Below are 16,843 nucleotides of genomic sequence, written 5' to 3' on the forward strand. Positions count from 1 at the left end.
GCAATTATTATATTATTATAAATTGTTTTAATTTATTTTTATTTTTATAGGTATATTTTATATTTATATTTATATTCGGTTTTTGGACTTTCGGGAAAAATACCATTCGGGAATTTTGATTCGGGCAAAATACCGGTAACCGTATATGATAATTATATTATTTACTTTTATTAGTTGATTATTTTAGAAATTATTGATAAATTTAGTATTATAAAAATGTTATTATTTTACTAAACGATTTTTTACACAATACTATGATAATATTATATTATGTAAACAGAGAAAAAATAAGTTCTTATTTATATTGATATTTTTACTTTGAAAAAAACGTTTATTGCAAATTATAATCTTTTAATTTTATATTAAGTAATTACCGAATTTATATTTCAAATTGTAAACTCATGGGCTCCGACACGAACATGTTCAGTGAGGCCCATTATCTTTTTGAAAAATAAATAATTATAAATAAGTACAATAAATCGTTTATTAATTTATTTTAGGTACACATAATTCTGATATAATGATGTAAATTCAATCTATTACAATTGTTTGACTTTAAAATTGTAGGACCTATGGATGTGGTCTAAAATTTGATGATTTTTTTTTTCTATTAAGGCCTTTTTAATAAGTCACAAGTTTTTGTAGAAACACCATTAAAACCATCAAGAATAGCATGGAAAGCAGGGTATGGTTTATCACAGTTACAGCAATTACCAGGATCATCATAATCAATAAAAATAACCATAAAACCTACTCCGTATTTTTGCGCATATTGACCCTAAAATAATTAAATTATTAAAAATATGTACATTCAATTTACCAAAAAAAATTACTTTTTCATTATATGATGATTGAGTATCTGAACACCAATCATTTGCTACTTGTGGCTGTGTACACATCTATAAATAATTATTTCTTATTATAATTTATTGATTACAATATTTTATGATTTTTTAATTCAATTTATATATTTAAATATTGGAAGCATTTCAACAGAAGTTGTTGAAAGGAATAAAATAATAAAGTAATCCAAACACGTGTAAATTTAAATTAACAAAAAAATTAATATATATTGTAAAATAATAATATGACGCACTAATAAACGTACGACGCAACGGATCGCGCAACTCGACTACCTTTCAATAAAACATACTATAGCCGTATTATGTGAAATGCTAATCACAAATATGAATGTGTCATCTCAGCAATTTGCTTCCCTTATAAATGTATAACTATATAGCTAATCTACAGTATGACAATACTACTTATTGTATACTATCTACAGGGTAATATTATAATTTAATATTTCAACAAAAGTTATAACAATAGTTTGTTGGTTAATCATGGAGTGTCATATGGAATGGTACTTTTTATCCCCGATTTAATCTCTGAAATATGGATCACATTAGGAGTTAATTTAAAGGAACACGGTAAGCAGGACCCAACCCTCTTGGTTTGTGTACATGTGTAAATTCGTAATAACTATAAAGTATATTGCACGTACATTTACTTAATATTAAGTTACAAACGAAAAAAAAGTGAAATGTTTATGCAAAATATTTTCATACATCAGAATTTCAATTTTTGATGTTATTTATTAACTAAATTAACCTATAAGAATAAATTTTTAAAAATATTCATAGTTGAGTAAAAAATTAGAATAATGTGATTTTCTAACTTAAATTGATAGGAAATTCATTCAGAAATTTAAGTAATTATATGGTAATTCGTCTTTAATTTTTTCATACTGATATTCTCATGATAATTTACTCATTGTATGCTAATAGTAATAACTTAAACATAACTAATATATAATAAATCTATATTATTTCATGTTTATTGGTATACCTTTTCATAATTCAGATCACAAAGAGTAAGTGAATTATCAGGTGATGTTGGGGTAGTTCTGAATTTAAAATATGTTTTTTCTATTGGAATACATGCCTGCTGTAATACATCTTTTAATTTATCCTAGAACAATAGAATAAATTACGAGATTAAAATTTGCTCTTGATCAATATTAAAGTTTTAATACCAATGTATGATTCATATCTCCATTCATTGGAGCACATCCGGTATTTCTAAATTCATTACCGCATAAGTTAAAACTCTCCGTAGTAACAGCGTAAAAGTCAATAGCGCCATTTATTTCTTTGATATCCAACCCTTTTAAAATTATTGAAAATAAAAATTATTATTTAATTAATTTCAAAGCAAGTAATAAAAACAATTTATATTTTTTAAATTGTATTATAAGTACAATATGTTAATTTTGAACAAACTATAATAAGTATACTAATAAAGTAATAAAAAAACAGAAGATTATATGCATTTTTTTTATTTCTGAAACTCTAAAACAAATCTTTATAAATAGTTAAAATTTTCATAAAATGTTTAAATTAGCGTTATCTATTTACGATTATATTTTTAAAATATTTTGACTTTTTTTAAGCTATTTATAGACAAATTAAATTTTCGAGTTTTTTTTTTTAAATGCCGAAAAAATAAATTTGACATTCCAAAAAAATCTTTAAAATGTAATAGAAGGTTTATTATAAGTTCTACATATTGTAGTAAAAAAAAAAAAGTCAAAAATCGTTAGTCAAAATTTTTGTTTATTAGCATTTAAAGTTCAAATATTTACGAAATATGTCAAAATAGCGTAAAAATCAATAGTGCATTCTATAACGCTGATATTCAACCCTTTTAAAATTATTTTATTAATTTCTAACTATGTAATAAAAACAATATATATCTTTTTAATTTTATGATACAGTTGTATCAACCTTGAACCAATCATAATACTAAAAGTAAAATATATGATTTTTTTAATAGTTGTATGTAAAAACATATGAAATATACTTATTTATATAGGCTCACAGACTGTTTCCACTCAGAATCTTTCTTTTGTTAACAATAATACATCATTAAAGTCACACACATAACAGTGACTCACTCGGCTCCTAACATACCACAGAGTGGAACCAACTTGCATATTTTTTTTTTATTTCAATTTTAGAAATACAGCGCGGATTATATTTAATACTTATGAATTTATCAAAACTCCAACAAATCTATCAACACCAGTACTCAGAAAGCGATGAAGCCTTCTAGATTACAAGATCATTTTAATAAAATGCACTCAGATAAGAAAGATAAGAGTGTTGCATATTTTCAAGACATAGAAAACAAGTCTACTTACTTCAGCCAACAATGTCAAAACTTTTTTCGGCAGCTTCTAAACAAGACTATGACTTCGTGTTTCATTAAATATCTCTTTTGATAAATCAAGTAAACTACAGAGTATTGGGTATCTTATTTTATCAGTAATAGAAGTTATAACCACTGTGCTTCATAAGCCAGTGGCAAATGCCAGATATACGAAAAATTCTTTTGAGTAATACCATTTTATAAAGATGAATTGATGAAATGATTAAAAAAACATCAAAATATCAATAAATAATTATCTGAAGACTTTTCGATTTGCAATTAAATTGGATCAGCCCATTTCACCGACAAACGAAGCACTGTTGTTATCATACATGAGGTTTATAAAAAATAAAAAACTAGAATCTATAAAGTCTTTACATACATTACATATTATTATAAATAAAATAAACATAAATAAATACTCACATTTGAATTTTGGGTAGGTATACTGATCTATTAAAGAAAATCCGAATAAATCCAACCCAATTAACATGTCTGGTAAAGTAGTTTTGAACACATTGAGATATTTTTTGAAATCTTCAGTATATGTCGGAAATTCTGCTGTGGCATCAACCTGTAGAAATCAAGTAGTGTATAATAATATTTTTATATCATATTATGACTATTAAGAGCATTGTAATAATACGAGTATAACCTCAACAAATATATAAGTATATTATATAAATCATAAATTTATTAATTTAGAAATTTAAATTAAATTGGTCCTTACCGGATATTGTAAACCTATAAGTACAATAGCAGTGATCGCTGGACGTTCAGCCAAAAAAGTCTTTAAGGCTTCCATTTCCTTTAATGAATTTTTTCCTCCATTAGAAGCTTCATTAGCAAGCATCTTTATCCATTCATATTGATATCGGCCGTAATATATAATTACATCCTTACCACTTTCCAACAATATGTTTAAAGTGTCTATATCAATTATAAAACACATTAATACATGATGAAATATATTATTAAAATTAAAATTTTTAATAGGTTTTATCATTTTAGATTCTGAATGGAGCAATGGTTATATTGACTTTATAGTAATGTTTTTTCTTTAAATTTTATTGTGTCAAAAAAATTGAATACCAATTATAAGTTCTCTCATTAGTTGTCATAATATAACTCTTTAAAAACAGTTAAGATACTTATGCAAATTATTTTTATTATCATTTGAAGTTTAAATGTACACAACATTTTTCGAAATCACGAAAATTTGTACATTTTGTAAAGTAAAATTTTAAGTAGATATTTAAAAATTAACTAGTTAAATGCTGCGTTAATATCATTAAGAGATATAAGAAAGTTCTCGTGTATCAATCCAATGACTGGAAGCAAATTGATTCTCATATTATATACTTAATTCAACGTTGTACTATAATAATATATTTTATTACTTTTGATTTCATAACATGCATATAGTTTTTTAAAACTGTTTAGACAATGTCTTAATGTAGAATAATTTGATCAAGTGACAACAAAATATTGGTTGATTCATTTTAATTTATTTATCAGACAGCAAGTATTATTTTTATTTTTTACATAATTTAGTATTCCTGAAAATGTTTCCTCAATCTATTTACATAATTATTATTACACCACTATTGAGTTTCGTGTTCTATTCTATATTGCATTATATTACATCTGTATAAAGCATCTGCATACTATATTTACTTTCTTAGTAGGTATTCTATATATTCTTCAATACGCAATGATTTACAAAATATCACCATTATCAAAATTCAAAAGCCAAAAGTAAAGTTAAAAAATGTATTGTACATTGTTTATGTTATAAGTATGTCTTTTTATAATATTTCAATATTAATACAAATATACATGATGTATTATGTCTATATTAATTTTAATAATTATATATTATTACCGTTTTCTTCATCTGAACTGGTTTTAACAACCCCAGTATTTGGATCTACTAAAACCGTATGGAAAACTAAAGACGTGCACTCCATTGGTATGTCTGTTAATAGGACTTCCGGGAGACCACAATCCTTTTTGCGAGTATGACTAACACTACATGACGATTTTCCAGGGCCTGAAAGCCAAACAATTATATATATTTTATGAATTTTTTTCGGAAATAAAATGAAGCATAGTGTACATATAATTAAATTTATCATACTGAAGCAAACTAAAAGTAATTACAATCAGGTGCTGACAAATTATCTTATTTTATTTTCATCGATAAACTATTTTCGAATAATTAAGAATTCGAAAGTGCGTTTTTTGCTTCAGAATAAGTAGAAAGACCTATGTGTAATATGCATAAGACGAGAAAAGTTGGTTATTTTGTCTCTCTTTGAACTATTAATTATAGAGAAATTTTCATAATTAGTGGTTAACTTAACATATTATATATATTATATACTGATATTTTGTATATTGATATGAATTTTTCTATACGCTATATAGACATTATCTATTAATCTACCATGAACCAAATTTTATTGTCTTATGATATTTCCAGAAAGATACATAACTAAATTATAAAAGTTGATATAATATGGTATAAATATTTCTTATTATAATGAAGGGTTTTATCGATTTCACTGTTTTAGTATTAATTTCGCATTCTATCGATTCCGCCGTATAGGCGCAATTTCAGTTTTTAACTTGAAGGGGCTTTAAATAATTAAACGAAACAGACCCGCGGAGAGCTTTGCCAACAACACCACCATGTTCAAATACTAATATTCTATTTTTCTCACCCACTTTACTACATTTAATACTGCATCTATAACTAAGATAAAAAATATTTTTATTAAAACGAATAAAACATTTTGGTACTTATATTTAATATATTAATATATTATATTATATTGTTTAAGCTTCAGAAAATAATTTTTCCAAACAACGATTACTGTGTTATATAGATTAGATAACTAATGAAGTATTTAATAACTAACTAAATTAAATTAAAAAATTTAGAGAAACAAATTTTAATATTGGAGGCGCTAAGCTCTTCAAGACTCTCCAAATTATGCTTATTTTCCGACGGCTATCGATTCCGCTGCATATTTATTTATGTTAATTCCACTGCTTATAAAACAATAACCGATATATCACATTATACGATATTTTTTTTTAATTAACAGTAAGTATCGATACAAGGTATTCCAAGCTTACCATAATTTTATTTTATTTAAATAAAAACAATTTAAATTTTGCTTACAAACTTTCTCCGCTTAGAACCGTTAAGGGCTTAAGGCTCCCATAACAGTGACCAAGTTTTTATTGTTTGTTAATTTTTTTAACAGAGAGCTTACCTTTTACATTTTTTTGAGGTTGTGTAATATGTACTGCTAAGATAAAAATGATACCAATTAAAAGTAAAGGTTGACAAAAATACATTTTTTTTTTTATTGTATAATGTGCAGAATTAAAATTTTATTCACACAAGTTAATGACGATATTATTTTTTATTTCTATATCCCAAACACACGTTTTTATAATTAACTATTTATATTACTTATTCTGAAAATATTGTGTTTATAATTAACCAATTAAGTGTATCTCTATAATATTTATATAAAATGTTTTATGAGTAACAAGTGTGTGTTTTACAATTTCGTTCGTAAATACATAAATTCTTTTTTTCACATTTAAATTAGACAGCTACCAAACTGTATAAATAGTAATTGATAACTATAAAAATAGGACATTCGTGTATTAAAAAAAAATAAATAAAATTTTCATAAAAACAGTGAAAATTTATCGAATAAAATCAAATTAACATTATATTATCACAAGTACAATATGTCAATGATATTGAAAATGGCCAACTAGTAACTGCTATATACGATTGTTATCGAGTATACTGTGTCATTGTGTAAATCTCTGTTATGAATGCGTTCAATGTTAAACCAATTATAGGGTTTTATCGATTTCACTGTTTTAATATCATTCTATCGATCCGCCGTATTGGTGCTATTTCAGTTTTTAACTTGAAGGTACTAAATATATATAACGAAACAGTTCTGTGGGGGTCTTTGCTCCCCCTATTCAAATACTATTATCATTTTTTACTCACCCACTTTCCTACATTTAATAGTGCATTTATTACTAAAATGAAAAATATGATTATTAAAACAAATAACAACATTTTAGTACTTATATTTAATATACTAATATATTATAATATATTATTTAAGCTTCAGAAATTTATTTCTCCAAACAATGATTACTGTGTTATGTAGATTAGATAATTAATGAAGTATTTAATAATTAAATTAAAATAAAAAAAATTGTCAGAGTTAATTTTAATATTTATTTATTTATTTACTAATGAGCTAAGAGCCCAATATTACAAACAATGCAATTTATAATAATGATAACAACAATATAAAATAATATTAGTGACCAAACAACAAACAATACAATTGATAAAATAAACAAATGGTACGTATATAGAAAATAATTATAAAAATAAAATCAAAGAATAAATAATAGATAATAATAGCAATAACAGATTGCAATACTATATTAAAAAAAAAAAAAAAAAAAAAAAAAAAAAATGGTTAAGAGAAGCCTAGGTGCTCGTTACAAATACGCATCACACTATGGCATTATTTCTACCATAGTTCGTGCTGTGGAATGGAACTACAAAAGAAGAATTAGATCTAGTTAAGGGAGGAGAAACTTTAAAATTAATTAGAGAAATAATAAAGGGTGCACGTTCCAGGCAGACCATCAGGACCAGCAGATTTTGTAGTTTTTAATATTAAAGGCGCTAAGCCCTCCCCAAATTAAGCTTATTTTCCGACGGCCATCGTTCCACTGAATATTTATTTATGTTAATTCCACCGACTGCTTATAAAACAATAACCAATGTATCATATTTTAATAGTATTATACAGTATTTTTATTTTAAATTAGCAGTAGGTATCGGTACAAGGTACACCAAGCTTACCATAATTTTATTTTATTTAAACAAAAATAATTCAAACTTTGTTGTACACAATACAATGTAAAATTTGTTAAAACAGTAAAATAATAAAATTCAAATACCGAAAGTGATTAGTTTTTTTACAAAACATTTTTATAATTTTATGACAATGTACATTATTTGATCACAGAACATATTGTCATATTGAACAATATTTAAGATAATGATCGATAATACTTGTACTTACTTTTATTTCTAATAATACCAATGTATCTACGTGCAATAGAATATGTCTTTTTTCAAAACGACTTTTATAGATAATTTTGTCATATCGATTAAGATATAGTTCAAATTATTTATATTCATGTAAATAATCTACTTCAGCAATGTAATTTTGTTACGAATAAACTGCAAATTACATTGTCAGAAGTCAATTTTTCAATTGTATAAGAAAACGAATATATCATTATTATATTGATCTAGGAGCTCCGTATAACAAATAGGAACTTAGTTCGGTTAGCTATTATGAATCAGCTCTTATTATTATTGCATTAAAATTGAATTATTCTAAAATAAAAATATCAATATCCAATAGAATATAATAGTCATGGATTCAAATATATAAACTAGCCATAGAAATTTGTATTTGACTTCTATATACCTTTATTTTATATTTATAAGATTTTGTTATTATTATCTTGCGGGACAGTTTATTATTAAATTAATAACTTAATTTTTGCTGATAAATAAAACTACGCGCAAAAAATTAACACAAACCACTTACTTATATATTGTTCCAAAAATGTACAATATATAACTGTTAGAAATAAAATATAGCAATTCTTTCAAGATTCTTAAAAAAAAATTGGGCTACTACAAGAACAAAATATAGACAGATTCATAACAAATGCATATGATAATTCTATTATTTTCTTATATTAGTTGATTATTTTAGAAACTATTGATAAATTTAGTATTACAAAAATGTTATTATTTAACTAAACAATTTTTTACATAATACTACACGATAATATTATATTATGTAAACAGAGAAAAATTTCTAAAATATTCCAAGTACAAAGTTAAATAAACTTCAAAATTTTCATTCTAAATAGTTTTAATTTTGTCTTTAAATCATCAAAGTTAATATTTTATATGTTACAAATTTCTAAAATATCTTCATCCCTGTTGTCTCTAGTACCTACTTAAACAATTTTGAAGAGCATTAAGTATTTTTAAATTATTTTCTACAAATTATATCTTAAAACTAAAAAATAAATATTAATTTTGAAATATGATGCAACAGTTCTCAAAATTAAAATTTCACCACCACCTAATCTTGAAGGTATTTTTCTTATTCTTGGAATTATAGGTGTGAAAAAGATTCTTTGAAAGCTAACTGTTCTGTTTCGTGTAAATTGTGGTTTCCATCCAAATTTGATCGAAACTATAATCACTGCGAAGAGATTGTAGCTTCACAAGAGTAGCTGCTGTTAATATTGAAATAGTAGAGGTTAGCATTTTTTTTTTTTTTCTGAAAATGTAGTGAAAAGGAGTTGGTTAATTCAAAAACTAACTATAATTTTAAACAAAATATAAACTTGATTATATTTTCAGTTTTCTTGAAAAAATAATTCTTTTAAATCTAAAATGCCTTTTTGATAATATTTTTCAAATTAATTTCCAAAATACCAAAGAGGGTATTTTATAAATTTAAAATTATTTCAGATTAATTAATTTAATAATAATTGATATATATATATTATTGTTATTCATTAAAAATAATAACTAGGTAATTGGTATTCAATATAGAATGGTACCTATATAAAGTGTAAACTGTTGTACTGTACCTACATTATTTAGTGAGCAAGTATTAGAAAACTCAAAGGGGAGTTTGGAGGCATTCAATGCCTCATTAATAATAATAAAAAAACGTTTTCTCCTCAAAACCCATCAAAGTAAATAAATAGTACATTCTGTTGCTGAACGGTTTCTACTCCTCAAATTATTCTGACATTTCAAGCAAACTTTCATAGTAAATTATAGCATAAAAATACATGCGGTGACTATTCACTAGCCAAGAAGACGAGGAAAGTGACACGAAACCTATAATTATCATTGGTAGAAACAATATATAAGACTATCTAATTATTAATTATATAACATCTTAGGTGGAACACATTTTTCTACATATATTATAATAGAAAGAAAAGAACATATGAAAACGATAGCCAAATCACTACAAAAAATATATTTGAATTACAACAAAATAACTAAAATTCCAATTCATTATATTATAAACATCTAATTTCTTCAAAATTTAAACTTAAAATATCTAAATATAAAACTAAAACAAAATTGTGTATATTTAATATTATATTTTTAAAATTTATAGTAACAAATACTATTTGATAATAATTTTGTATTCCTAAATACGTGATAAAAGTTAAATGCAGGTGAAACCAACTACACACGCGGCTACGAGAATTTCATTTACTACTTGTGGCTAACCTGTGAGCGGCTGCTACATCTACGACGTACAGCGGTCGTGAGAACCGTAGGGGAACGCAATTGGTAGAGTGCATCGAAATGTATCAGTGATATCAGTAGCATAATTGTGAATTATTGCACGTTTGAACGTTTCACTTCGTTCTATGCTCTACGAACCGCGACGTTTGTACCAGTCGACAGTTCGGACACGTCTCTCCGTCACCACTCACCCATTCCTTTCACGTCAGTGCACTCTGTTTTGTGGTTATTGCCAGCAACGCGACAATTTAGAAAAATAGTAAATCGCAATATCTAGCAAATATTAATTGTTGATTTTTCCTGATCGCCAACGTCGATCTTATACCGATCACCGAATGTTATCGTGGATGATAGTTTCCGACGGAAACGAGTTAACTTGACGTGAATAAACGGGTATGATGAACACGTTAATATTATATCGTATAATGATAATTTTAATTTACTAGCGCTTGCCATGTGGTTTATCGACTACTATTACCCGGTGACCGGTGTACTTGTACATAATATTGTAATTATATGGCCTTATGCCAATGACTTAGCTTGGAACACATTTTACCGGAATCGTATTTACTTTTGTAACATTAGCAATCTGGTAAATGATGATTCATTTATGTTATGTAGTTTTCTATAAAAATCTATACAGATTTACTTTACTTGTTAGAATATAGTATATTAAGTAGATACTTGCAACAAAAAAAAAAAGGTGAATAAAATGTTGGAAAATGACAATGCACAACTATTTGTCTAAAAAAAATATAAGTTATTTGTGCAACTTAACATAAGTATAAGAAATAGACATACTGCTGCGATCATTTTGAATGATGAATTGTCAGTATACCCTCTTTTGATTTTACTTAAGTTTTCTTATGTACAGTAATTGTTGAGTGTTTTCAAAAACCATGAATAAATGTAATTTGCATTAAGGATGTTGTATGATATTGCTCAGTTTATTCACTTTGGATGAATTAACGTCATATTTTATACATTATATTCAAACATTATTTTTATATTTTAAGTTCTTCTACAACTTGGTTTTGCAGGTATATAAATATGTCATCATATCGTACTACTAAAAGTGGTACACACAACTTACGGCCACCGAGTACAAGTACACCTACAATATTGAAAAAACGTAACACACAGTTGAATAATGTACCAAAACAAAAAGTACAAATCAATCTTGTTGACAACCTGAAAGCGTTGCTTATTAGTTTTGATCAAAATAATGATAAAGAAAAACTTAAATACAATAATCTTATATGTGATATCAGAGATGCTGGTATTGAAATAAAGGTTAGTATTTATTTTTCATTATTTAAAAGAAACTATGGTTTGGTAATTCTATTAATTCTAATAATTACAATAATTAATATACTATCAAACATTAAAATAGTCATAAAACTTAAAGTTTCAACCAGAACACTTTACTGTTTGATTATATTAACAATATTTTTATCTAGTTAAGTATCAGTTCTTTTAAAGAGAACTTTGTGGTTTTAAAAATATTAAATATAAATAAATCTACTTTAAGAACTGTTATTCATACAATCATTCATAATATCACAATTAGGTAATGTGGTGTAATATGTCAAACGCATCTATTTACTAGTGACCTACTAAGCTTTTCATTTTGTGATTAAATTAACCCTAGAAACTACCTTAATGAATTGATTTTGAAAGTTCAAATCTGTATTTTTTTCATACTGACTTAATGATTAAGTACCTCCATTAGGATTCTTTTTCATTTTATTATTGTTATGTTATTTGTTATTATTATATCAATTAAACCAATTGTTCAGCTCTTTAACAGAAAAAATAAATTAGCACTTAATTGATTTTAAACTTTCAACTCTGTTAAATATTTGTTCTACGTAGTATACTATTCAATTTTTATTTTTTATAAACATTAAACTGCAAAAATTGCTGTTGGTCTACACTTTTGATTATAGCTTATTAAATCAATTATAATTAAAATACTATACATATATTTTTTTTTCTAATATAGTACTGCAATCTATTATTGCTATTTTTACCTGTTGTTATTTTATCAATTGAATTGTTTGCCGTTGATTGGTATAATGTATCAATCACTACACTAACTATAACTTAAAGTTTTTAAAGGCTTTTGGTAATACTAGATACTTCTATTTTTGAATAACAGTAAAAATAATTTTTATTTAATATCAATTAGGCGCCTAATAAACAATTGATATAATTATACTTCAAATTATTTAATAAACAATTAAAACAATCTGTCACATTTTTAAAGTGTATATAAACTGGTTGAATTTCATTCAATATCAATTATATTATTTTATTTTAATTAGTCTAATTCATATGTTATAACTTAAATATATGACTAAACAAACAAAATGTTAGAAAAATAAAACATGAATCAACATAATTTTTTTGAATAGATAACCACCTTATCCATAATCATATTCGGAAGTTTTTGTAATCAAAAACTGATTTACAACCTAACTTGTAATATTTTTATCTGATTCATCCAAGATGAATCTATTACAGATTACACCCATGCCCAAGAATTTTTCCCAAATGAATAGTAGCTGCCTGATGCATATGAACTTTGTCAAGTATAATGGGGGTAAAGAAAACAACAGGTCAAGATTATACAACATTAACAATTACCTAAGAGTGGCTTTATGGTGCATAAACAGGTGAGAATTAAAAGGTAAAACTGGTATGCACAATCATTGAGAGAACATTTAAGCTCTACCAGAATTGAAGGAAAAAGATAAACACATTTGGGTTGTATAATCCAATCAAAAATAATGACTTTAATTAAAAGAGCTTAACCTCTCATAGTGCAAATGAAAAATAATTATTCTCAATTTGTATCTGTTCATAAATCAAAACTAAAGATAATTCCATATTACTCAAAACACTGTTAGTGATAGTAAGAAAGTAATAATGGTTAAAAAAAAAAATACAATAACAAATACTATGTAATAACCCAAATCTTTTTTGAAACTAATCTATTGAATTGTATTTAAACTGTCTAGTTGGAAATGTTATTTTTATTCAATAGAATGTACATTTAAATATTTTACAGGATGCTGAACTTGTTACGTTATTGAAAGATGCAAGAAATTGTGTGAATATTTTGAATGAAAATCTTACACTTTTTGTTAAAGTCATATTGGTAAGAACGTTTATTTATTATATTTTAAATTAAACCGTTAATATTGTGTTTTTATTAGATTTTAAAATGGATGAACAGAAGTGATGAAGTTGTAAGTGAATACCGAGGATTTCTTCTTGATGTTTGTACTGCGCACAATTATCATACAAAATTTGCAATAGAACAACTTGTAACATGTTTTTCTCATGGTAAGTATAAAATGTTTGGATTAAAAAAAGATTATATTATTATATTCTTAAACTATTTTTATAGTGGACAGTAATGTTTTTGATCGTGTCAATAGTATGCCTAGTGAAGAAGAAGAAAGAGGATTTAAAAATGTTCACATGACTCTTGAAGCCCTTTTAAAAGTCATTCCATTGTAAGAAATATAATATTTAAATTATTTATGTATGTATTAATTTTTAATATGATATATTTTCTTTAGAGCAAAAGATTTATTAATGACAGCTCTTAAAAGAAAGTTTCCTTACAAAAAAAGCAGTGTCGAATCTCATCTGCATTATATACACAATTTATTATTTGTAACTGAATATGAAAAATCTTTAAGAAAACAAATCCTTAGTCTTATTGTTAGCAAGTAAGTTATAGATTTAATTTAAAACTTATACGTATAAAAATTCACATAATATAATTCTATATAATCATATAATCTTGTTTAGGCTAGTAGAAATTGATGTTCACATACCCAGGGAAGAATTAGATAGACTCGGATCAAATGTAAATATTGAAATCGAAGACATTTTCCCTATGGATGTTGATGGAGAATATATGCAGGTAGATCCTGATAAATTAGAAGCAGAAAGTTTTTCACATATACTAGATGTTTGCCTAAGGAGGCTATTTATGTATATGAATACTACATGTCATGATCCTAATGGTGATTTATTGTACGTATGATCTTATTAATTTATATTACTGAATTATTATGATATATTTTTCATAAATTAATTAACTGTATATCTTATATTATTTTTTCAGGTGGAATGATACTAAATCATTATACCACGACTTATTGTCAGTATTTGAAAGTGAAATTCTTCCAACATATAACAGTAGTCATATTCAATATGTAATTTACTATTTTATTAGTTTTAAAACAACACTAGCAGAAAATTTTAGCAATTGGCTGTGGAAAAAATGTTGTGATGTGTCATCACCATCAACTATACGACAAGCTGCAGCTGGTTATTTAGCTAGTTTTCTTTGCAGAGCACCATTTGTATTAAACAGGTAACATAATTTGATAACATTTTATAAAAAATAATTATAACTAATATTATATAATTTTTTTAGTGTTTTGAAGAATATTCTTTTTGAAATGTCTACATGGTGTAATAACTATATAAATAGAGTAGATAAATCGGTTAAAGTAGTAAATGAAGATTTGTTAAGATGGCATGCAGTATTTTATTCAATGTGCCAATCATTATTTTACATTATTTCTTTTAGACATCATGATCTGATGGATAGCAAACGAAGTAATTAATTACAATTTTTTTTTAGAGATTATTTTATTATTTATTTTTATTTTTAATATATGTATAATTTTGCTGTTTTACAAAAATACATTAATTATATTATATTTTTCTTATTACAGATCTAAAATTTATGGAAAATTTAAATCTTTCTAAAATAGTCACATGTAGATTAAGCCCATTACGTTTATGTTGTTCGACAGTAGTCAATCGTTTTGCACATATTACTAAAACTTATCAGTTAACATATTGTTATGTAGTTATGGATGGTCACATAAGAATCACTGATCAATCCATCAAAGATGAATGGTTATATTCTTTCTTTCCATTTGATTTGTATGTTCTTCCCAGGTGAGTGTAATACTATTGGATTATAGCACATAATTTATTGAGTAAACTGTAAGACTAAATGACATGATCAGCTGATTAAATAGATTTTTGCCAGAGTTGGGCGAGTATTGTATTTTGTTGTCAAGTATTTAAAAGGGGTTAAGTTTCCGAAAATAAGCGAGTATTAGAACTCTGGTTAGTACATGTTTTTGCTTAGTATTTATAAACTAAAAAGATTACGAGCACTCGGAGTTTCTAAATTATTTTAAATTGCACTAGTACTTTAATATTTTCTGTGTGCAATGAAATTGCAGGGTTCTATTATTGATAAATATAAGTTAAATATTATTTGGTAGGTAATAAATATAGATAATAATTCAAACAATGAATATTCTTGTTAGAAATATTTTTTAATAAAACAGTTAAGTAAATTTAGATACTCGAGTGCTCAATTCATGGAATAAGTACTTGAACTCTACTCAAAAAAATTTGAATACTTGCCCAACTAATTTTTGCTGTCTATATCTTGATTATTTTTTTATGTAACATAATAAATTTGCTCGGTTTGTCAAGTTGATCAATAATATTTTAATAAAAACAAAATATTTTCAAATATATATTTAAGTTATTAAAAACTAGCTCTTCTTAAACTGAATAGTATATACAGATATATTTTAAAATAAGTACTCTAATACTATTGTTAATAGAATTTTAATAACCATTTTAATTTTGTCTAATTTTTTTTCCAAAAACTACTAATAAGTAATAATGTATGTATTCATCTTTAATGCCTGTAAAATTTAATATAATTATTTTTATTTTTAGGTCAAAAGATTTCATAATGTCTGATTTATATAGACATTTTGATGATGATATAAATAAACATACTAATGATGATGAGGAAGACAAAGATTCATCATTGCTTATTGATACCATGGATATCAGTCCAAGTATGTTATCTACAAGCTCACCAGCAAAAACTGATTGGCTTGGACAACTAGTAAATCAACATCGATAAACTTCAATGATTAAATTGTGATTGTTGTTATTCTTGTCTTTAAATAAATTATTTACACTTTAATAGCTTTTTAATTCCAATTCAATTTCTATTAACTATCTTTTAAAAATAATAATATATTTACATGTTAAATGTATTCTAATAACATATATATATATATATATATTGGTTATTAAAATAACTTATTCAAAACAATAATTGAATATATTGCA

General features: G+C 25.0%; 2 protein-coding genes across 4 annotated transcripts; one reads left to right on the forward strand and one right to left on the reverse strand.

Moving 5' to 3' along the window:
• Nucleotides 1–610: 610 nt before the first annotated feature.
• On the reverse strand, nucleotides 611–5,906 carry LOC113550306. The gene is made up of 8 exons (XM_026952040.1): nucleotides 5,876–5,906; nucleotides 5,096–5,263; nucleotides 3,941–4,140; nucleotides 3,637–3,784; nucleotides 2,036–2,166; nucleotides 1,849–1,971; nucleotides 834–899; nucleotides 611–778 (listed from the first exon to the last, which is right to left on the reverse strand). The coding sequence occupies exons 1-8, from the start codon at nucleotides 5,904–5,906 to the stop codon at nucleotides 611–613; spliced, it is 1,035 nt and encodes a 344-aa protein (XP_026807841.1).
• Nucleotides 5,907–10,729: 4,823 nt separating this feature from the next.
• On the forward strand, nucleotides 10,730–16,694 carry LOC113560223 (RNA polymerase I-specific transcription initiation factor RRN3-like). 3 transcript variants are annotated; one of them, XM_026965991.1, is made up of 11 exons: nucleotides 10,730–11,035; nucleotides 11,683–11,935; nucleotides 13,716–13,805; nucleotides 13,864–13,993; nucleotides 14,058–14,166; nucleotides 14,233–14,385; nucleotides 14,468–14,695; nucleotides 14,787–15,038; nucleotides 15,102–15,286; nucleotides 15,406–15,634; nucleotides 16,439–16,694. In XM_026965991.1, exons 2-11 carry the CDS (start codon nucleotides 11,693–11,695, stop codon nucleotides 16,629–16,631), a joined length of 1,812 nt encoding a protein of 603 aa, XP_026821792.1. In that variant the 5' UTR covers nucleotides 10,730–11,035; nucleotides 11,683–11,692; the 3' UTR covers nucleotides 16,632–16,694. The 3 variants fall into 3 exon arrangements, with proteins under 3 accessions (XP_026821792.1, XP_026821795.1, XP_026821802.1); XM_026965994.1 differs by lacking the exon at nucleotides 10,730–11,035 and adding an exon at nucleotides 13,154–13,320 and having other exon boundaries at nucleotides 11,796–11,935; XM_026966001.1 differs by lacking the exon at nucleotides 10,730–11,035 and adding an exon at nucleotides 13,169–13,320 and having other exon boundaries at nucleotides 11,815–11,935.
• The last annotated feature ends 149 nt before the right edge of the window (nucleotides 16,695–16,843 follow it).

This window comes from Rhopalosiphum maidis, chromosome 1, assembly GCF_003676215.2.
Source record: "Rhopalosiphum maidis isolate BTI-1 chromosome 1, ASM367621v3, whole genome shotgun sequence".
In the NCBI taxonomy this organism is placed as follows: domain Eukaryota; kingdom Metazoa; phylum Arthropoda; class Insecta; order Hemiptera; family Aphididae; genus Rhopalosiphum; species Rhopalosiphum maidis.